A 22,311-nucleotide genomic window follows, 5' to 3' on the forward strand; every position below is an offset into this window, starting at 1 on the left:
CTCCTGTTTGTGAAAGGGGCACACCCTGAAAATGTGACAAGCATGACTCCATGCTTGTTTGCCTCAGCAATGACTCCTCGCGCCTCATACGGCCATCTGAAAGCCTGGTGGAAATGGGCAAATATATTTTTGCTTCCCTTCATTTTCTGTCCTACATGCTTTGTGTCTGTGTAATATGGATTATATACAAGTATTTAGCATAAAGCAAAAAGCAGTATTGTGAATATTTCCTTGTGAGTTTTTAAAATTTGGTAATCTAGTCTTTTTATCCAACTAGGTGTCGTCCTCATCTCACTCTGCAATGGGCCAAAACCAGTTGGCTAAAAACAATAAATCTACCATACATACAGGTAAGAGGGAACCATATCTCAAGGAAAGGCAAAGGAACAAAAAAATTCAGGAATACGACATTTACACCAAGTAAAAAAAAATACTGTATATACATTTTGACAAGTCACAGGTCTTCTTTACGATATACCCTTGTATGTGAGATATATATGGTTTATATTTTCTTTAAATGATTTCTCAATATATTTCTACATAACACTGTAAAGTTCTAAAACAAATTGTTGCAGGTGAAATTTCTGCTACAAATCTGTCTTGTGTGAACATAGTCTTAGGCTACTTTCACACTTGCGTTGTTTGGCGTACGTCGCAATGCATCGTTTTGGAGAAAAAACGCATCCTGCAAAGTTGCCCGCAGGATGCATTTTTTCTCCATTGACTTGCATTAGCGACGTATGGCCACACGTCGCATACATTGTGCGACGGATCCGTCGTGTTTTTGGCGGACGCGACGCACAAAAAAAGTTCAATGTAACGTTTTTTTGTGCGTCGTGACTGCCATTTTTGACTGCGCATGCATGGCCGAAACTCCGCCCCCTCCTCCCTGCTCATTGCAATGGGCAGCAGATGCGTTGTAAAACTGCATCCACTGTCCACGTTGTGCTACATTTAACACACTGTCCGTCGGTACATCGGGCCGACGCATGGTGACGGCCCCGTACCGACGCAAGTGTGAAAGTAGCCTTAGGAGGACTCCTCTAAGGAGAGCACTATGATTCTCTAGATTTGATCATTTACATGAAGCAATCCTATGGTACTGTAAAGTCCAGTCTAACTTAATGTATTATTTTTCAGGATTGTTGCAATAATATGATCTAGTATTATTTATACCAATCAGATTGAGTGGAAAAATATATTTGCATATTGAAATGTATCAAGGCAAAGAAGAAACTGCCATGCATTGAGTTTTATCACACATAATTACCAGGGAATGTAGCCTGTCCATTGCTTCTTTTACAAAGGGTAACTCTTGCTGTATCTGCGACTCTGACACTGTGGTTCTAAAAATAAATTTAAATACATTTTTTGTAACTTCTCTAATATTTGAGACACGTAAGAAAAAGTGTGTTCTAGTGCAACCATGTGGGACATTGACCTTAGAGGGACTCTGTCAGCACCAAACGATTGTGTAAGCCAGCACAAGTGCCCGGTAAACCATTGGCATGGCCTAATAGTTCAGTTCACCTTCTCACCAACTTGTTTCCCATCTATTTCCACCCTCTTCTGTCTTCTGTAAAGTCAGACCGGTCAATCAAGAAAAAGGGGTGCGGAAAACAAGTAAGAGAACATTTCATTGAACTGCTCAACCATGCCAAGGTGCACTTAATGCTTGTGCTTGATTGGAACATTTTGTACTTACAGACTCCTTGTAAATTATGGGTTGTCCAGGGTCCAGTTTTTTGCACATACCATATTCACTAAATCATTGCCTATACCACGTGCCATGCCAGAGAAGCAGCAGGAGATTTGGGAGGTGAATAATTGGCTCAGGGATTGGTGTAGAAAGGAGGGGTTTTGGCTTCTGGAGAACTGGGCTAACTTCTGTTGGCTACAGGTTCTACACTAGGGATGGGCTGCACATCAATGTTGAGGGTTCAGTTGTTCTGGGGGAAAAATGGCTAGAAGGTTGGAGGCGTGTCTAAACTAGGGACTGGTGGATTGGGCAATTACTGCAAAGCTGTGGAAGATAGTGTAGATAGTGACCTGGGCATTAGTAATGAATTTGGGAATGACATGTGGGAGCGGTTTTTATTTTTTACTGTACTTAATACTTGAAGCTGTGATTGTCAGATCGCTTGTACCATACATAGCAGTGCATTAACTGTTAGAGGCACATGATGGCAGATTAAATTAGCTATCATCAGATAGGGATTATATACATTAGTTAAGACTGCTCTATATGGGTATACCTTGATGATTGGTGGAGCAGCTTAGTATACATTTTTTTGCAAAAAAACGTATCAACCTGTTTTTTTCCATCTTTTGACTAGCACTTGCTTATTACTGTGATTTTTTTTTTACAACAGAGTATTTTTGACCTCACTGTGCTCTTTTGTGTCTTCAAATGTATATCATATGTAGTGAAGAGGTTCACATCGCATTAGTGCCATCCGTTTAACGGATCCATTACTAAGAGGCACTAACGCAATGTAATGGATCCGTTAACGCACCCATTGCCATAACGCATCCTAACGCATGTCAAAATCAGCATGCGTTAGCGATGATGCGTTACTTTGTGACGCACCCTCAAACGCAGTCTACCATGTTTTCGGGTACATCAGGTATAATGCACAGCGAACAGTTGCGTTCACTGTGCATAGACCTCCATTACTAACGCATGCCGACGCAATGGTACCATGCGTTAGTGCATGCGTTAGTGCATGCGTAAGTGCGATTGTAGAAAAAAAGACATTTTGTGCATCAGCGTTAGCGCATCCGTTTAACGGATCCATTAAACGGATGGCACTAACACGATGCAAACCTAGCCTTAGGGGTCATCTTATTACAATGTACACTCCACCATATATATATATTCATATATATACAGTGGGGCAAAAAAGCATTTAGTCAGTCAGCAATAGTGCAAGTTCCACCACTTAAAAAGATGAGAGGCGTCTGTAATTTACATCATAGGTAGACCTCAACTATGGGAGACAAACTGAGAAAAAAAAATCCAGAAAATCACATTGTCTGTTTTTTTAACATTTCATTTGCATATTATGGTGGAAAATAAGTATTTGGTCAGAAACAAAATTTCATCTCAACACTTTGTAATATATCCTTTGTTGGCAATGACAGAGGTCAAACGTTTTCTGTAAGTCTTCACAAGGTTGCCACACACTGTTGTTGGTATGTTGGCCCATTCCTCCATGCAGATCTCCTCTAGAGCAGTGATGTTTTTGGCTTTTCGCTTGGCAACATGGACTTTCAACTCCCTCCAAAGGTTTTCTATAGGGTTGAGATCTGGAGACTGGCTAGGCCACTCCAGGACCTTGAAATGCTTCTTACGAAGCCACTCCTTCGTTGCCCTGGCGGTGTGCTTTGGATCATTGTCATGTTGAAAGACCCAGCCACGTTTCATCTTCAATGCCCTTGCTGATGGAAGGAGGTTTGCACTCAAAATCTCACGATACATGGCCCCATTCATTCTTTCATGTACCCGGATCAGTCGTCCTGGCCCCTTTGCAGAGAAACAGCCCCAAAGCATGATGTTTCCACCACCATGCTTTACAGTAGGTATGGTGTTTGATGGATGCAACTCAGTATTCTTTTTCCTCCAAACACGACAAGTTGTGTTTCTACCAAACAGTTCCAGTTTGGTTTCATCAGACCATAGGACATTCTCCCCAAACTCCTCTGCATCATCCAAATGCTCTCTAGCAAACTTCAGACGGGCCCGGACATGTACTGGCTTAAGCAGTGGGACACGTCTGGCACTGCAGGATCTGAGTCCATGGTGGCGTAGTGTGTTACTTATGGTAGGCCTTGTTACATTGGTCCCAGCTCTCTGCAGTTCATTCAATAGGTCCCCCCGCGTGGTTCTGGGATTTTTGCTCACCGTTCTTGTGATCATTCTGACCCCACGGGGTGGGATTTTGCGTGGAGCCCCAGATTGAGGGAGATTATCAGTGGTCTTGTATGCCTTCCATTTTCTAATTATTGCTCCCACTGTTGATTTCTTCACTCCAAGCTGGTTGGCTATTGCAGATTCAGTCTTCCCAGCCTGGTGCAGGGCTACAATTTTGTTTCTGGTGTCCTTTGACAGCTCTTTGGTCTTCACCATAGTGGAGTTTGGCGTCAGACTGTTTGAGGGTGTGCACAGGTGTCTTTTTATACTGATAACAAGTTTAAACAGGTGCCATTACTACAGGTAATGAGTGGAGGAAAGAGGAGACTCTTAAAGAAGAAGTTACAGGTCTGTGAGAGCCAGAAATCTTGATTGTTTGTTTCTGACCAAATAGTTATTTTCCACCATAATATGCAAAAAAAAATGATAAAAAAACAGACAATGTGATTTTCTGGATTTTTTTTTCTCAGTTTGTCTCCCATAGTTGAGGTCTACCTATGATGTAAATTACAGACGCCTCTCATCTTTTTAAGTGGTGGAACTTGCACTATTGCTGACTGACTAAATACTTTTTTGCCCCACTGTATATACAGTATATATATATAGAGAGAGAGAGAAAAACAAAAACAACCAGCACTCCTATTGTGAACACGTGCAAGCTGCAAACTGCAATATAGATAAAAAAAAGAACACAGCAGCACATGTACATGAATCTAGGCCATGTGAAAACACAGACAAATATTCAATATGAATTATACTTCTTAAAAATATTTTTCACAAATTTTTTCAAAAAAATTTTTTTTCATAAAACTTACAGACACTGGCACAGACCTTATGGGTGAGATTAACATGGCCTTATTATTTCCCTTTTTTCCTATCTAAGGTTCTACTATAGGATATATAACAAGTTAATGTTGCGGCCAAACTAGGCAGATGTACTGCTGCGTTTTATTAGGCACTATGCACTTTTTTGAAACAACTTATTATATATGTATTCAGCATGGCATGTCCTTAGTGCTTTGTTAAATTGAACCCATGTTGCGATTTTAGTGGTTTCTGTCCCCATATACCTGCTCTGTCTGTACCTTGTCTATGAAGTCTGTATGTATATTTTGTTTACATTAATAAATATAATCATTACATTTTATTACGGTCTTGGAATTATATGCTCCGAGTTTTGTTGTAGGATATATCTGATTGAGAAGCTTTTCCTGATATTTAATTGTTGTCCAAATTATGGGTTTATCCCCGTGATTTTTTGATTGATATGCATTAGTGGAACCTGTTGTTAAAAGTACAAGGAGGCCCGAAGGACATTCTTGAAAAATTTAATATTACAGGTTATGGGCACTAGATTCTGTGATGAGACATTGATCCAGGGAACTAGTCTGATTGCCGTATGTGGAGTCGAGAAGGAATTTTTCCTATAATACGGGGCAATTAGCATCTGCCTCATGGGGTTTTTGCCTTCCCTGAAACAACATGTTAGGTTATAGGTTGAAGTCAATGGACTTATGTCTACCTTCAACTTTAGAAACTATGAGACAAAATATATTCCAAAAAAAGTCATCTGAACACAATAATTTTAGTGAGTCTGGCCAACCATCTAACATGTATAGGGGCCTCCTGATTCTCCCTTACAAATGATTTAGGAATAGGAAAAGATTGGGCAATTTTAGTTAAAACAGCCAATCCTTTTATTTTTCTTGAAAATAAAAGGTGAAAAGGTGTACGGCAGAGGGGCTTTGCCCCCATCTCTTCGAAAATACATGAATAGTTGCCCAAACTTTCATGAGCTAAATAAGTAATTTAACCCCTTAGTGACAGAGCCAATTTGGTACTTAATGACCAGGCCAATTTTTGCAATTCTGACCACTGTCACTTTATGAGGTTATAACTCTGGAACGCTTCAACGGATCCCGCTGATTCTGAGATTGTTTTTTCGTGACATATTGTACTTCATGATGGTGGTAACATTTCTTCGATATTACTTGCGATTATTTATGAAAAAAACGGAAATATGGCGAAAATTTTTAAAATTTTGCAATTTTCAAACTTTGTATTTTTATGCCCTTAAATCAGAGAGATATGTCACGAAAAATAGATAATAAATAACATTTCCCACATGTCTACTTTACATCAGCACAATTTTGGAAACAAAATTTTTTTTTGTTAGGGAGTTATAAGGGTTAAAAGTTGACCAGCAATTTCTCATTTTTACAACACCATTTTTTTTTAGGGACCACATCACATTTGAAGTCATTTTGAGGGGTCTATATGATAGAAAATAATGAAGTGTGACACCATTCTAAAAACTACACCCCTCAAGGTTCTCAAAACCACATTCAAGAAGTTTATTAACCCTTTACGTGCTTCACAGGAACTGAAACAATGTGGAAGGAAAAAATGAACATTTAACTTTTTTTTGCAAACATCTTAATTCAGAACCATTTTTTTTATTTTCACAAGTGTAAAAACAGAAATGTAACCATAAATTTTGTTATACAATTTCTCCTGAATACGCCAATACCCCATATGTGGGGGTAAACCACTGTTAGGGCGCACCGCAGAACTTAGAAGTGAAGGAGCGCCGTTTGACTTTTTCAATGCAGAATTGGCTGGAATTGAGATCGGACGCCATGTCACGTTTAGAGAGCCCCTGATGTGCCTAAACAGTGGAAACTCCCCACAAGTGACACCATTTTGGAAACTAGACCCCTTAAGGAACTTATCTAGATGTGTGGTGAGCACTTTGAACCCCCAAGTGCTTCACAGAAGTTTATAACGTAGAGCCGTGAAAATACAAAAAAATCGCTTTTGTTTACACAAAAATGATCTTTTCGCCCACAAATTCTTATTTTCACAAGGGTAACAGGAGAAATTAGACCACAAAAGTTGTTGTGCGATTTCTCCTGAATACGTCGATACCCCATATGTGAGGGTAAACCACTGTTTGGGCGCACCGCAGAGCTTGGAAGTGAAGGAGCGCCGTTTTACTTTTTCAATGTTGAATTGGCTGGAATTGAGATTGGACGCCATGTCGCGTTTGGAGAGCCCCTGATGTGCCTAAACAGTGGAAACCCCCCACAAGTGACCCCATTTTGGAAACTAGACCCCTTAAGGAACTTATCTAGATGTGTGGCGAGCACTTTGAACCCCCATGTGCTTCACAGAAGTTTATAACGTAGAGCCGTGAAAAAAAAAATTGCATTTTTTTCTACAAAAAAGATTTTTTAGCCCCCAAGTTTTTATTTTCACAAGGGTAACAAGAGAAATTGGACCCCAAAAGTGATTGTCCAATTTGTCCTGAGTATGCTGGTACCCCATATGTGGGGGTAAACCACTGTTTGGGCGCACGGCAGAGCTCGGAAGGAAGGAGCACCGTTTTGGAATGCAGACTTTGATAGAATGGTCTGTGGGCATTATGTTGCGTTTGCAGAGCCCCTGATGTACCTAACCAGTAGAAACCCTCCACAAGTGACCCCATTTTGGAAACTAGACCCCCCAAGGAACTTATCTAGATGTGTGGTGAGAACTTTGAATGCCCAAGTGCTTCACAGAAGTTTAGAATGCAGAGTCGTGAAAATAAAAAATATTTTTTTTTCCACAAAAAAGATATTGTAGCCCCCAAGTTTTTATTTTCACAAGGGTAACAGGAGAAATTGGACTGCAATAGTTGTTGTCCAATTTATCCCGAGTACGCTGATGCGCCATATGTGGGGGTAAACCACTATTTGGGCGCATGGCAGAGCTCGGAAGGGAAGGAGCACCTTTTTGGAATGCAGACTTTGATAGAATGGTCTGTGGGCATTATGTTGCGATTGCAGAGCCCATGATGTACCTAACCAGTAGAAACCCTCCACAAGTGACCCCATTTTGGAAACTAGACCCCCCAAGGAACTTATCTAGATGTGTGGTGAGAACTTTGAATGCCCAAGTGCTTCACAGAAGTTTAGAATGCAGAGTCGTGAAAATAAAAAATATTTTTTTTTCCACAAAAAAGATATTGTAGCCCCCAAGTTTTTATTTTCACAAGGGTAACAGGAGAAATTGGACTGCAATAGTTGTTGTCCAATTTATCCCGAGTACGCTGATGCGCCATATGTGGGGGTAAACCACTGTTTGGGCGCACGGCAGAGCTCGGAAGGGAAGGAGCGCCTTTTTGGAATGCAGACTTTGATAGAATGGTCTGTGGGCATTATGTTGCGATTGCAGAGCCCCTGATGTACCTAAACTGTAGTAACCCCCCACAAGTGACCCCATTTTGGAAACTAGACCCCCCAAGGAACTTATCTAGATGTGTGGTGAGAACTTTGAATGCCCAAGTGCTTCACAGAAGTTTAGAATGCAGAGTCGTGAAAATAAAAAATTTTTTTTTTTTCACAAAAAAGATTTTGTAGCCCCCAAGTTTTTATTTTCACAAGGGTAACAAGAGAAATTGGACCCCAGAAGTTGTTGTCCAATTTATCCCGAGTATGCTGATGCCCCATATGTGGGGGTAACCCACTGTTTGGGCGCACGGCAGAGCTCAGAAGGGAGGGAGCACCATTTGACTTTTTGAGCGCAAAATTGGCTGTCGTGTTTGGAGACCCCCTGATGTACCTAAACAGTGGAAACCCCCCAATTATAGCTCCAACCCTAACCCCAACACACCCCTAACCCTAATCCCAACCTGATCCATAATCCTAATCACTAACCCTAACCATAATCACAACCCTTACCCCAAAACAACCCTAATGTCAACCCTAATCATAACCCTAATCAAAACCCTAAATCCAACACACCCCTAATCCTAATCTCAACCCTAACCTCAAACCTAACCCTAATCCCAATACACCCCTAATCACAACCCTAACCTTAACCCTAATCCCAAACCTAACCCTAATCCCAAGCGTAACCCTAATGCCAACCCTAACCCTAATACCAACCCTAATCCAAACCCTAACCCTAATCCCAGCTCTAACCCTAACTTTAGCCCCAACCCTAGCCCTAACTTTAGCCCCAACCCTAACCCTAGCCCTAAGGCTACTTTCACACTTGCGTTGTTTGGCATTCCGTCGCAATCCGTAGTTTTGGACAAGAAACGGATCCTGCAAATGTGCCCGCAGGATGCGTTTTTTGCCCATAGACTTGTATTGCCGACGGATCGTGACGGATGGCCACACGTCGCGTCCGTCGTGCACTGGATCAGTTGTGTTTTGGCGGAGCGTCGGCACAAAAAAAGTTCAATGAAACGTTTTTTTGTACGTCGCATCCGCCATTTCTGACCGCGCATGCGTGGCCGTAACTCCGCCCCCTCCTCCCCAGGACATAGATTGGGCAGCGGATGCGTTGAAAAACTACAGCTGCTGCCCACGTTGTGCACAATTTTCACAACGTGCGTCGGTATGTCGGGCCGATGCATTGCGACGGCCCCGTAGCGACGTAAGTGTGAAAGAAGCCTAACCCTAAGTTTAGCTCCAACCCTAACTTTAGCCCCAACCCTAACCCTAAATTTAGCCCCAACCCTAGCCCTAACCCTAACCCTAGCCCTAACCCTACCCCTAACCCTACCCCTAACCCTAACCCTAACCCTACCCCTAACCCTACCCCTAACCCTACCCCTAACCCTACCCCTAACCCTACCCCTAACCCTAACCCTACCCCTACCCCTAACCCTACCCCTAACCCTACCCCTAACCCTACCCCTAACCCTAACCCTACCCCTAACCCTACCCCTAACCCTAATTTTAGCCCCAACTGCTGTTCTGCCGGCCGGCAGATGGAGACAGATGGCGGGCGCACTGGGCATGCGTCCGCCATGTTCTTCTGCCGGCGGCCAGGAGGAGCAGCAAGAGGATCCAGGGACCTAGGTGAGTATGCTAGGGTCCCCGAATCCCCCTATTTCTCTGTCCTCTGATGTGCGATCACATCAGAGGACAGAGAATTACTTTACTTTTTTTTTTTGCGGTCGCCGGTAAACAGTTAATTACCGGCGATCGCAAAACAGGGGTCGGTAATACCGACCCTGATCATGCTCTTTGGGGTCTCGGCTACCCCCGGCAGCCGAGACCCCAAAGATTCTCCCGGTGCCGGCCGGCGGGCGCACTGCGCATGCGCCCGCCATTTTGAAGATGGCGGCGCCCACCGGGAGACACAAGGAGCATCGGGGGAGCTAGGTGAGTATTGGGGGGCCACCTGGGACCCCTTTTCTCTGTCCTCCGATGTGCGATCACATCGGAGGACAGAGAAATTAAAAAGAGATTGCTTTTTTTTTTTTTTTGCGATCGCCGGTAAACGGTTAATTACCGGCGATCGCAAATGCGGGGTGGGTTAAAAACCCCCCGAATCATGTTCTCTGGGGTCTCGGCTACCCTCGGCAGCCGAGACCCCGGAGAAAATCGGCCTCTGGGGGGCGCTATGGACTTTTTCCACAGCGCCGTTAATTAACGGCGCTGTGGTTTAAGTACCCTTAGCGGCCGCCGTTAAAAGGCGTATCGGCGGTCGCTAAGGGGTTAAGATGTATGGGCGCCTTAATGCGGATGGTTGCCTATAATTACAATTCTTAATTCCTGGTAATACAAGCGGTAACCAATGGAGAAATACTGTATATATGACAACTAAAACTCATTACACAGTCGTTTTTCTTAAAAAGAATCTGTCGCTAGGTTTTCGCTACAGGCTGCAGTGCTAATTCCTGAGCCACCATGCTGCCAATTTAACAGTTGTGATTGTTTTTGTTTGGTTGAGTTTTTTTTTGTAAATTAAAGCAAAAATGGTCACCAAGTTTACATATTCCAGGTTTTCAAATCATACAGAAATAATTGATATAATACATGAAGATTTGTATCGGCACTCACCGTGTGACTGCTTTGTCAGTGTTGCTGCCTGTTGTTGGGTCACCAACAACCTCAGTCTCCTTCACATATGAAAACAACAAATCCCTTGGTTAAGATTTTTAGCGTAGTTTCGTTACTACATGAATCTCTAAATAAACATGCCATGCCTGAATTTAGAAAAGCAATGAAAAATTAGTATTGTTATTGTTTACAACTCTCAAAACTAGAGGATTTGTGGCACATGGCAAGAGAGCGCCAGGTAACGTGTGCTCCCATCCAGTGATGGGCCGAAAGGCTGGAGATCTGACATCTTCAATTTTACCGACTCGATGCCCGCTGGACTTAGACGAGAAGAAAGGATAATGCACGGTCAATTAGAAAAAACCAAAGTTTTCTCATAATATGCAAAGTTTGGAACAGCCTAAATCTGGGCTGCCTATCATCCAGAATCCAGGGAAAATAAACCAATCTTATAAACCTGGTGATGTACACAAAGTTTTTGTTAGTAGATTGTGATAAAGAAAATAACCAATATAATCTCTGTAGACTAATCCCCTGAGGGCATGATCCTCCACCCCTCTGTACCAGTCTGTCGCAGTGATTTACCTATGTGGTTTATATGTAAGCCCTCTTCACATGTGCAGCACCACGGAAACAACAATGCTTTAACAATAAATTATAAGTCGCCAATATTACATGATATACTGTATAACAGTTATATATCATCTTTATAAAATCATGTTTTGTTTCCGCTAAAAAAAAAAAAACAAAAAAAAACAATGGCAAGCCTGCAGGTACTGTTAGAAAGACACCCCTAAGCAGAGGAGGACATGACTTTGGGAGGGGTGGACCTTTAAGGTCTGCAGTTCTGTTTCTATAGCGGTGTAGCCTTTAAGTAAGAGTGGTGTTGCTTTGAGAGAAAGGAGCACAGTATGTATTGTGCCTGGTGTGTTACTGTGAGGAGGGTGGCGCTTATATAGAGGAGGTAACTCTCTGTCTTATCTCCATTTCCCGCTTTCTCTCACGGGAAGAACTGGAGGAAACATCACCTGTCCTCCTGCCCTGTTATAATCCCTGTCCTACAATGCTTTATTTAACTATTACTTGTATAATGATGAATGCTTTATTGAATTTGTTGAATTGCCATTGTATATCTTGTACCATGTCCAATTCTATAATGGCTATAAAGAATTAATGTCAGCATCAATCTTATAAGCCCAAGGGAAGGGCAATTGTTCAACCATAGTTCCCTAGAGGTTTCCTCCACAGGTTTTTTCTTCTCCTGAGCGCTGTAGGGTGACTCTTTGTGAGTCGGAGGTTTGCCAAGTTTAGTCCCCTTGTTAATGCTTTTGCAGGAACATCTACTTTATATGTTTACCAAACTGAAATAGGTGTTTAATTATAAAAAAAAGGCTAAAAAGTGTAATTTGTGGCTTGGACTGATGGTTGTAAAATCTCATGGTGGTGAACAGTCTTGGCTTTTGGTGGCCAGCCTCAAGGACGTTATAATGGTAATGTCAATCAGGGGCGGACACTGTGGTTAAGCACAGGAGTGAGGATAATAGGGTCATTGGTGCCCTGAGAGTTTTCTGGCTCTACTTGAAAGGCAATCCAGTGCGTGCCGCCCCTTTGTGGCTGTCTTTCCTGATGCTGTATGTCAGACAGCTGGGGGTATGACAGTACTTGTGAATCCCAATGTACAAGTGCTTCACCTGACTCCTACTGTGATTGTTTGAATTCTGTGATTTAAACAAAGCTGTCTTTTGTGTATTTATTCCAGTGTTTAGAATCATAGAGTCATAGAATGTTAGATTTGGAAGGGACCTCCAGGGTCATCATGTCCAACCCCCTGCTCAATGCAGGATTCAATAAACCATCACAGTCAGATGTCTGTCCATCCTCTGTTTGAAGACTTCCATTGAAGGAGAACTCACCACCTCTCGTGGCTGCCTGTTCCACTCATTGATCACCCTCAATGTCAAAAAGTGTTTTCCTATATCTAATCTGTATCTTCTCCCTTTCAGTTTCATTCCATTGCTTCTCGTGTTTCCATGTGCAAATGAGAAAAATGATGATCCCTCTACACTGTGACAGCCCTTCAGATATTTATAGACAGCTATTAAGTCTCCTCTTAGCTTTCTTTTTTGCAAGCTAAACATTCCCAGATCCTTAAACCATTCATCGTTGGACATACTTTGCAGTCTGCTCACCATCCTGGTAGCTCTTCTCTGAACTTGCTCCAGTTTTTCAATGTCTTTTTTTTAAATGTGGTGCCCAGGTCTCGGTTTACTGCAGTTATAGTTGTTTTAAGGTAGAATGGGGCTCCGTCCCATATCCAAGAGTCATGTTCTGTAAGATGCTGTGCTATTGATAAGATAATCTCACAGAAACTAGATGCCTCAGAGTCTTTTGCAATCATTGAAAACTAATAATTGTTGATGTTTTGCTTCTGCATTAATTATTGCAGATGTTCAACATTTTGTGGTCTGGGCATGCGCAAAACATCCATGGCTGTGAGCCAAAATTCTGACTTAAATGTAGGTCAGACCCCTCTCTTATATTCATAGGGGGTCTTCATATGCGTCTTTTTTTATGTACGATCTTTATCTACACCTTTTTTAACTTTAATTTGTATTCTAAAGAAATGAAGAAATTCCTTTCTATTTATACGACCTGTGAAGATTAGATCTTTTCTGCAAAATTCAGATTTTTCCCTATCAACTGAAACAATATAATGCCTTTTTGTTGTGTTGCTTTTTTCACATGTCTAATCCTTTGGAAAGTGATGAAGAGGCAATGAGCGGCAACCCTTTCCAATCAGTACCCTAAGCTATAAAGTTCATAAAATATATCACTAATTCTTTACAAGTGAATACTACAGAGGGCCAAGGAGCAGAAGTGAGCAAGATATTTGTTGCTAAATTATACTGTACTTCCAACCCTATATCTAACATTATTTTAATTGATTCATGGATTTTTTCTCTGATGCCTAAATGTTGCTAACATATTCCACAGTGCTGTATTGAGATTGTCATCACTCACATCAGTCCCTGCTATACAATGTATGCCATTATTAGTGGCATTTTACAAATATCCCTAATAGTAGCGCTATGCATTCAATAAACCATTAAAATCAATTTCCTTACCTGAGCGGGAGACAACACGTATGATGTGCTCGAAGCAGTCAGAGATGCAGACTCGGCTTTATTCTCATCACTTTTACTTATTTGTTCTTGTATATCTTCCAATAACATTCCTAGTCTGAATATCTGTCCTTCCACTTCTCTAGAACAAACCCAAAAGATTACGTAAACAGTTTCTTGAAAACTTACCAACAAATGCACCCACCAATGTGACGGGGAACACCCCAACAAATCACAGGTGTGCCCCTTCTCGTCAAATATAAAACCCATTTAATTTTAAAATCCCATAAAAATGGAATGTGTTGGATGGCATGGTTAAAAAGATTAAAAATAAAAGCAATAAAAAACTCATAAAAACATTGCATTTTGTAAACCTGAAGTATCTTATATTGTCATTTCCTAAGCAATTTTCCAATGTTTTTGACCGCTGGGTTGTTTTTTGGGCATTTTTCCAACTTTTGTCTTCTTTAACTCCATTCAGCAATAAACAAACAGATAGCAGGTTTTGAAGCAAAAATTTTGACAAAACTATCATCATAAGAACATATATCAGTTCAAGTCCTCTTCCTCTCTGAAGACATAATTTGCATACTTCCCAGAGGAGCACTGCGGCTTAAGTCTCCTCATCTCGGCATGTTTTTAACATGTCACTCTCCAGAAGGAGAAACGTTATCCCTTGGATCCCTGTCAGACGCCTCTCACACAGCCAAACCAGATCTCACTCTTTGCACTGACGAGAGGCAGTACCCCGAAACACAGTGTGTGCAAATTGAGATTCTGGTTTGGCTTTTATCCTAAGTCATGTGACAAGGGTTAAAGGGTTGACATTGACTTTTGGAATTGCTACTTACTATAGGTGGCACTAGAGTTCTAGTCATCTTCCTCTCTGAAGAGACTATTTGGACAAAGACATCCTGGCGTCTCCTTCCCATTGGCTTGTACAGATGCGTATCTAGGGGGGCTAGTGTGGCGGCCTAAAGTTTCTCCCCCAGCGGCAGAATTCTGCCGCCCCCTGGAGTGGGAGTCGGGAGTTGTCAGCCAGCACAGAGAAGCTGGAGCGCGCCAGCTCCCAGTGTTCAATTGTACTCACGTTTAACAGACGTAAATACAATTCAAGCTCTGCCCGCCGTGTTAGGGCGCCAAACTGAATTCTTGCCCTGGGTGCCAGAAAACCTAGATACCCCTCTGGCTTGAATTATACACTACAGAGTGTCTTCAGAGGAGAAGCCGCCTGAAGAATAGTACGGTCACTTCTTTTAATCACTTGACGTCTTTGGAAAGCTGAATCACCTAAAAAGCATTTTAAATACTGGACACATGCAAAGCAAGTCGTTGTTACATAGAAATGCTCACATTCATTCTTTTGTTAAGTGCTTTTTAAGCAGATTACAGAACAGACCGGCTCCAAACTCACCTGAAAAAGAACATAATTTTTTGGAAGTGCATTTGGACAGCAAGGTGGATTGCTGTTAAGGGAACTAGAGAAAAAAAAAATCTATAAATCTTCAGCAGAGCGAGTGTGAGCGAGCTGAGTGTGATCTGAGCGTAAGTGTGAACGGCGGTAAGTGTGACTTGTGATTCAGTGACTTTGGAGACAGGGAGTTTCCAAGGGAGGAATTACTGAATTGCTGTCTGTTTTTTTTTTTTTTTTATTAATACTTTGTATTTATTTTTTTATTTTTTTATTTAACTTTTCTGTCTGGTGCAATCCCCATTAGGAAATGTGCTCCACTCTTGTTAATGCCATCCAGTGCACATCTTGTCACATGTATGCAGTCCTTGAGCAGCCGATTGAGGGTGCATACTGCTGTGCGAGATGTGAGCACGTTGTGCATTTGGAAAACCAGATTCTGACTCTAAATGTGCAGCTGGCAACACTGAGATCCATAGACAATATGGAGAGGAGTCTTCTGCTCACGGAGCAGACGCTCAATGGGACAGATGAGGGGGGGGGGATGGTGGGATGGAGCTGCAGGACGATGATGTAGCAAGCTGGGTGACAGTTAGGAAGCGGGGTAGAGGGAAGAGTGCCAGGGAGGCTAGTCCTGATCTGGCACACCCCAATAAGTTTCCTAAGTTGGCAGATGAGGGGGGTGCCAGTACAGGGGTAGCACTGCTGCAGCCAGGCATGTCCTCTGAAAGCCGGAGGAGTGACTGCTCCAGTAAGGAGGGAAATAGGAGAGCAGGGCAGGCCAGACAGGTGCTGGTAGTGGGCGACTCAATTATTAGGGGAACAGATAGGGCAATCTGTCACAAAGACAGGGATCGTCGAATGGTGTGCTGCCTACCTGGCGCTCGAGTCCGACACATCGCTGATCGGGTGGACAGATTACTGGGAGGGGCTGGTGAGGACCCAGCGGTCATGGTGCACATTGGCACTAATGACAAAGTTAGAGGTAGGTGGAATGTCCTTAAAGATGATTTCAGGGAATTAGGCTGCAAGCTGAAAGCAAGGACCTCCAAAGTGGTATTTTCCGAAATACTGCCTGTACCATGTGCCACGCCAGAGAGGCAACGGGAGATTAGGGAGGTTAATAAGTGGCTCAAGAATTGGTGTAGGAAGGAGGGGTTTGGGTTCCTGCAGAACTGGGCCGACTTCTCAGTTGGCTACAGGCTCTACGCTAGGGACGGGCTGCACCTCAATGGGGAGGGTGCAGCTGTGTTGGGGGAGAAAATGGCTAGAAGGTTGGAGGAGTGTTTAAACTAGGAATTGGGGGGGAGGGTATTCATTTTATAGGAGGGGAAGATAGTGCAGATAGAGACCTGGGCACAAATAAGGAAGTTGGGGGTGGCGGTGGCATGGGGGGTGGGGTTAGAACAGTTAATAATTTAAGAAAGAATAGAGGTGCAGAGAGGAACATAAAATGTATGTATACTAACTCCAAAGACATACTGATAGGAATTCTAGATTGTGAGCCCAATCGGGGACAGTGATGATAATGTGTGCAAACTGTAAAGCGCTGCGGAATATGTTAGCGCTATATAAAAATAAAGATTATTATTATTATTATTAATGCCAGAAGCCTCGCCAACAAAATGGATGAATTAGAACTAATGTTGTTGGAGCATAATTATGACATGGTGGGGATATCTGAAACATGGCTGGATGAGAGCCATGAATGGGCTGTTAACTTGCAGGGCTATAGCCTGTACAGAAATGACCGTACAGATAAGCGAGGGGGTGGGGTGTGTCTATATGTAAAATCGTCCTTAAAACCCATCCTGCGTGATAATATAGGTGAATTTAATGAAAATGTATAATCCCTGTGGGTGGAGATAAGGGGAGGGGGAAAAATAATAAATTACTGATAGGGGTTTGTTATAAATCTCCAAAAATAATGGAAGCAATGGAGAATATCCTCGTATAGCATATACCTGTATGTCATCTCCTCCTGTATATAGTATATACCTGTAGGTCATCTGCTCCTGTATATAGTATATACCTGTGTGTCATCTCCTCCTCCTATAACGCTACACGGGGGTGAGATGACGAGACGTAGTGAACCCAATAGTGGACCCTCTGGGTCACGGTCCCAGAGCCCCCCAGGGCGAGCAAACCTGATAGATGCACCCCCTATACAGGGAGTGTTAGGAGCAGGCCCAAGGAGGATGGAACCGCAACTGCCGGAGCCAAAGGGACGACTGGGTGAAGCAGCGGAGCAGGAACGCAGAGGAAGACGAGGCAGAGAGCTGAAAAGGAAAAACACTAATGTTAGGATAAGGCAGAACCAGGAACCAGCAGGAACAGGGAACAGAGGAAAACCGGAGGAACAGGGAGAAACCGGAGAAACGGAACCCAGAAAGGAATCCTCAGGATGGGCCCAAATACGACGCTGGCGCTAGCAGGAACGCTACAGCGAAGATACACAGGCGCTTACCTGTGGAAGCGCCGAACAGAAATACCCGGTGGGCGCCGCCATATTGGAGGCGGAGCCACCGGGTCACAACCTCCCAGCAGGCAGAGCGGCGGAAGAGGCCCTACGGCGCCTGCGCGGACCGCAGATGCGCCGAGAAGCAGAGAAGCCGAGCCGACCAGAAGGAGGAGGGACGTTGGGAGCGCGCCGGCCGGACAGGTAAGTATCGGCGATCGTGACAGTACCCCCTTTCTTACTCCCCCCTCTTTTAGAGCTGGAAAGAAACCTCTTCAAAATATGGGGTGCATTGATGTTCTCTCGAGGTTCCCAAGATCTCTCTTCAGGACCAAATCCCTTCCAGTCAATAAGAAATAGCGTTCGGCCTTTAACTGTCTTTTGAGCTAAAATATCCCTCACCTCGAACTGATCGTCGGAAGAGGAAAAGGATGGGACAAAAGATGACGCAGAGTGAAAACGATTAAATACAGCAGGTTTAAGGAGCGAGACATGAAAGGCATTAGGCACACGCAAAGAAGCTGGTAATTTTAACTTATATGCCACCTCATTGATTCGGCTAGAAATTTCGAAAGGACCAATGTAGCGAGGACCTAATTTATGAGAAGGGATCTTTAGCCTAATGTACCGAGAGGAGAGCCAAACCTTATCCCCCGGTAGATATGGAGGAGCATCTAGTCGTCTTTTATCTGCAAACCTTTTCATACGATCAGTAGCCTTTAGAAGTGACTCCTTAGTCTCTAGCCAAATCTTGGAGAACTCCAGGGACAGAGAATCAGCCGCCGGTACGCCTGACGTGCTGGAAATGGGAAAAGGAATGCCAGGGTGTTGCCCAAAGACCACAAAGAAAGGAGATTTAGAAGAAGATTCATTAGGATGATTGTTATAGGCAAATTCCGCCCATGGAAGCAAGGAAACCCAATCGTTATGATGAGCATTGGAGAAATGTCGTAGATAGGATGTGAGAATTTGATTGACGCGCTCCACTTGGCCATTAGACTGAGGATGATAAGCGGAGGAGAAATCCAGAGTTACCTTCATTAAGCCACACAGAGCTCTCCAGAATCGAGCCATGAACTGGACTCCTCGATCCGAAACAATATGAAGAGGGAAGCCGTGAAGTCGGAAGATATGGCGGATGAAGATCTTCGCCAGTTCGGGAGCAGATGGCAAACCAGATAAGGGTATGAAGTGAGCCATTTTGGAAAATCGATCGACAACCACCAGGATAACGGAGCAATTAAAGGAGCGAGGGAGATTCGTGATAAAGTCCATGGCGATATGACTCCAAGGAGTAGAAGGTACTGGTAGCGGATGTAAGAGTCCGGAAGGTAATTGCCGGGGAACCTTGTTTTTAGCACAAGAAGGACACGAAGCGATGAAATCTCGGACATCTTGACGAAGGGACGGCCACCAATAGTGGCGAGCAATAAGAGAAAGGGTCTTCTTAACTCCAGCATGTCCAGCAAGTTTGGAAGAATGACCCCAGAGTAGAACTCTCTTTTTGTCCTCACTTGCCACGAAGGTCTTCCCAGGAGGTAAAGAGATTACTTCTAAAGGAGTAACGGAAATGATCCTAGCAGGGTCAATAATATGTGCAGGAGTCTCCACTTCATACAACGGCTGAAAGGACCGTGAGAGAGCATCAGCTCTGACATTCTTGTCACCAGGACGAAAATGGAGTTCGAAATCAAAACGTCCAAAAAACAGGGACCATCTAGCTTGTCGAGGATTAAGTCTTTGAGCCGACTGCACATAGGCTAGATTCTTATGGTCCGTAAATATAGTGAAGGGATGGACAGCCCCCTCGAGGAGATAACGCCACTCCTCTAAGGCCAACTTAATGGCTAACAGTTCCTTGTCTCCGATGGAGTAGTTTCGTTCCGAAGACGAAAATGACTTGGAGAAGAAACCACACGTGACGATACGTCCAGAGGCTGCCTTTTGTAAGAGGACTGCTCCAACTCCCAAGGAAGATGCATCCACTTCAAGAACAAAGGGTCTGTTGACATCAGGACGATGAAGCCCCGGAGCTTCAGCAAATCTCTGTTTCAAAGTTAGAAATGCATTTTGCGACTCTGCTGACCAGTTGTTGGAATCAACTCCTTTGCGAGTAAGAGCCGAGATGGGCTTGGTCAATGAAGAAAAATGTGGGATGAATTGCCTATAGTAATTGGCGAAGCCGAGGAAACGTTGAATGGCTTTAACTCCTACTGGTCGTGGCCAATCCAGAACCGCAGACACTTTGGCTGGATCCATTTTCAGACTGGCATCGGAAACGATATATCCCAAGAAAGGTACACTTGATTGTTCGAAGACACATTTTTCAATCTTGGCAAAAAGATGATTCTCACGGAGACGTTGTAAAACCAGACGGACGTCACGTCGATGAGTGGAGAGATTCGGAGAGAAGATGAGAATGTCGTCTAAATAAACCACGACACTAACATACAGACAATCTCTGAAGATGTCATTTACGAATTCTTGGAATACAGCAGGAGCGTTACAGAGTCCAAAAGGCATAACCAAGTACTCATAATGGCCGTCTCGAGTGTTAAACGCGGTCTTCCATTCGTCTCCTGCACGAATTCGTACCAGATTGTATGCACCACGGAGATCCAGCTTAGTGAACACTCGTGCTCCTCTTAAACGGTCAAAGAGCTCAGAGATTAATGGCAATGGATATTTGTTTTTCACCGTTATGTTGTTCAAACCTCTATAATCAATACATGGATGAAGATAGCCGTCTTTTTTCTTGACGAAAAAGAAAGCGGCTCCAGCTGGCGAAGAGGATTTTCGAATGAAACCTTTGGCAAGGTTCTCCTGAACGTACTCCGACATGGCTTGAGTCTCTGCAGGGGAGAGAGGGTAGATTATTCCTCGCGGAGGCATGGTACCAGGAACCAGGTCTATAGGACAGTCGTAGGACCGATGTGGAGGAAGACTCTCCGCTTCCTTCTTATTGAAAACATCAGAAAAAGAAGAGTAAACAGAAGGCAGACCAGAAAGAACAAGGGAAGAGGAAGAGTCACCCACAGGACGTACTGACGACAGACACCGAGTCCGACAGGAATCCCCCCAACAAAGAATATTGCCATTATGCCAATCAAATGCGGGCTCGTGGGTCCGTAACCAGGGTAAACCTAAAAGGACTGGATGAGAAATATTGGCTAAAACGTAAAACGCAATTTTCTCCTTATGTAAAACCCCTACTTGCAGCTCTACTACCTGAGTGACTTGGGTTACAGTCTCCTGCAAGGGTTTGCCGTCCACCGAAGCAAGAAAAAGAGGACTTTCTAGGGTCTTAACGGGAACAGAAAATCTAACAACCTCCTCTTGTCTAATAAAATTCCCGGCAGCACCCGAGTCAATGTAGGCTAGCAAAGAATAGCGTTTACCAGAGACATGAAGTAAGACGGAAAGCGTAAGGGGTTGAGAGGTATCACAAGTACCTATGGAAGGCCTCTCTTACCTGACCTAGGCGGAGGAGTTTTCCAGACGATCAGGGCAAGCACGGAGGAGATGGGAGGCACTACCACAGTAGAAACACAAGCCTTGGGTGCGCCTCTCCTGGCGCCGTTGCTCAGACATCTTGAGCCGGTCCACTTGCATCGGCTCAGGCGCTGGCACAATAGTAGATGCCCTGGGTCTGGGACTAGATGGTCTTCGTAATGGCAGGGAAGGACGAGGAATCCTTCTCTCACGCGCATGCTCTTGAAATCGGAGGTCTATACGGGTAGCCAGGGATATCAAATCCTCCAAATTGGTAGGAGTATCTCGACCCGCCAACTCATCCTTAATGCGTCCGGACAGTCCCCGCCAAAATGCCCCTACCAAGGCCTCATTATTCCACCCAAGATCAGACGACAGCGTGCGGAACTGAATGGCGTACTGACCCACAGATAGAGTCCCCTGTTGTAAGCTGAATAGAGACTCGGTAGTAGAGGCCAGACGACTAGGTTCGTCGAAAACTCGACGGAAGGTTTCAAAGAAATCGGCTAAGTGAGACATAAGATGGTCGTCACGCTCCCAGAGAGGATTTACCCACGCCAACGCATCCCCCTCAAGATGAGAAATTATGAAAGCTATCTTAGCCCGATCGGTGGGATATTGTAAGGGCAAGAGCTCAAAGTGGAGACGGCGCTGATTTAAGAAACCCCGACATAATTTAGGGTCTCCATTTTAACGTGGGGGTTTGGCCAGACGAGGTGGTGCGTGAGAAGCGGGGACCGGAGCGGGAGCGGATGCAGAGGTCTGCAGAGAGAGAAGGCGAGAATCTATCGCAGCCATATAAGACAAAATTTGCATTTGTGTGTCGCGCTGCTGCGCCAGTTCTTGCTGCAAACTAAGCAACAAAGACGCATTCCCGGGATCGGAAGACTGCAGCGAGGACAAACGGGAATCCATATACTTCATGAAAGCCATCATACGGGACTGATGTTCACGAAGAAAGAGCAACTCTTTCTGAGCAGCCGAGGCTCCAGCGGGATCCATGGCCTGTGTATACTATAACGCTACACGGGGGTGAGATGACGAGACGTAGTGAACCCAATAGTGGACCCTCTGGG

General features: G+C 43.9%; 1 protein-coding gene across 1 annotated transcript in view; it reads right to left on the minus strand.

Annotated features, from left to right (window-relative positions):
- The window catches only part of LOC138648112 (uncharacterized), a 45,195-nt gene extending 24,560 nt beyond the window's left edge, over positions 1–20,635 (minus strand). Inside the window, exons 1-6 of the mRNA XM_069737618.1 lie at positions 19,709–20,635; positions 19,083–19,366; positions 18,372–18,542; positions 13,878–14,016; positions 10,753–10,811; positions 1,271–1,346 (exon numbers count right to left, since the gene is read on the minus strand). Of these exons, the coding sequence (XP_069593719.1) occupies positions 1,271–1,346; positions 10,753–10,811; positions 13,878–14,016; positions 18,372–18,542; positions 19,083–19,366; positions 19,709–20,635 (1,656 nt within the window). The remainder of the gene's footprint in view (positions 1–1,270; positions 1,347–10,752; positions 10,812–13,877; positions 14,017–18,371; positions 18,543–19,082; positions 19,367–19,708) is intronic.
- Positions 20,636–22,311: the final 1,676 nt, after the last annotated feature.

Source organism: Ranitomeya imitator, chromosome 8, assembly GCF_032444005.1.
Source record: "Ranitomeya imitator isolate aRanImi1 chromosome 8, aRanImi1.pri, whole genome shotgun sequence".
NCBI classification, from domain to species: domain Eukaryota; kingdom Metazoa; phylum Chordata; class Amphibia; order Anura; family Dendrobatidae; genus Ranitomeya; species Ranitomeya imitator.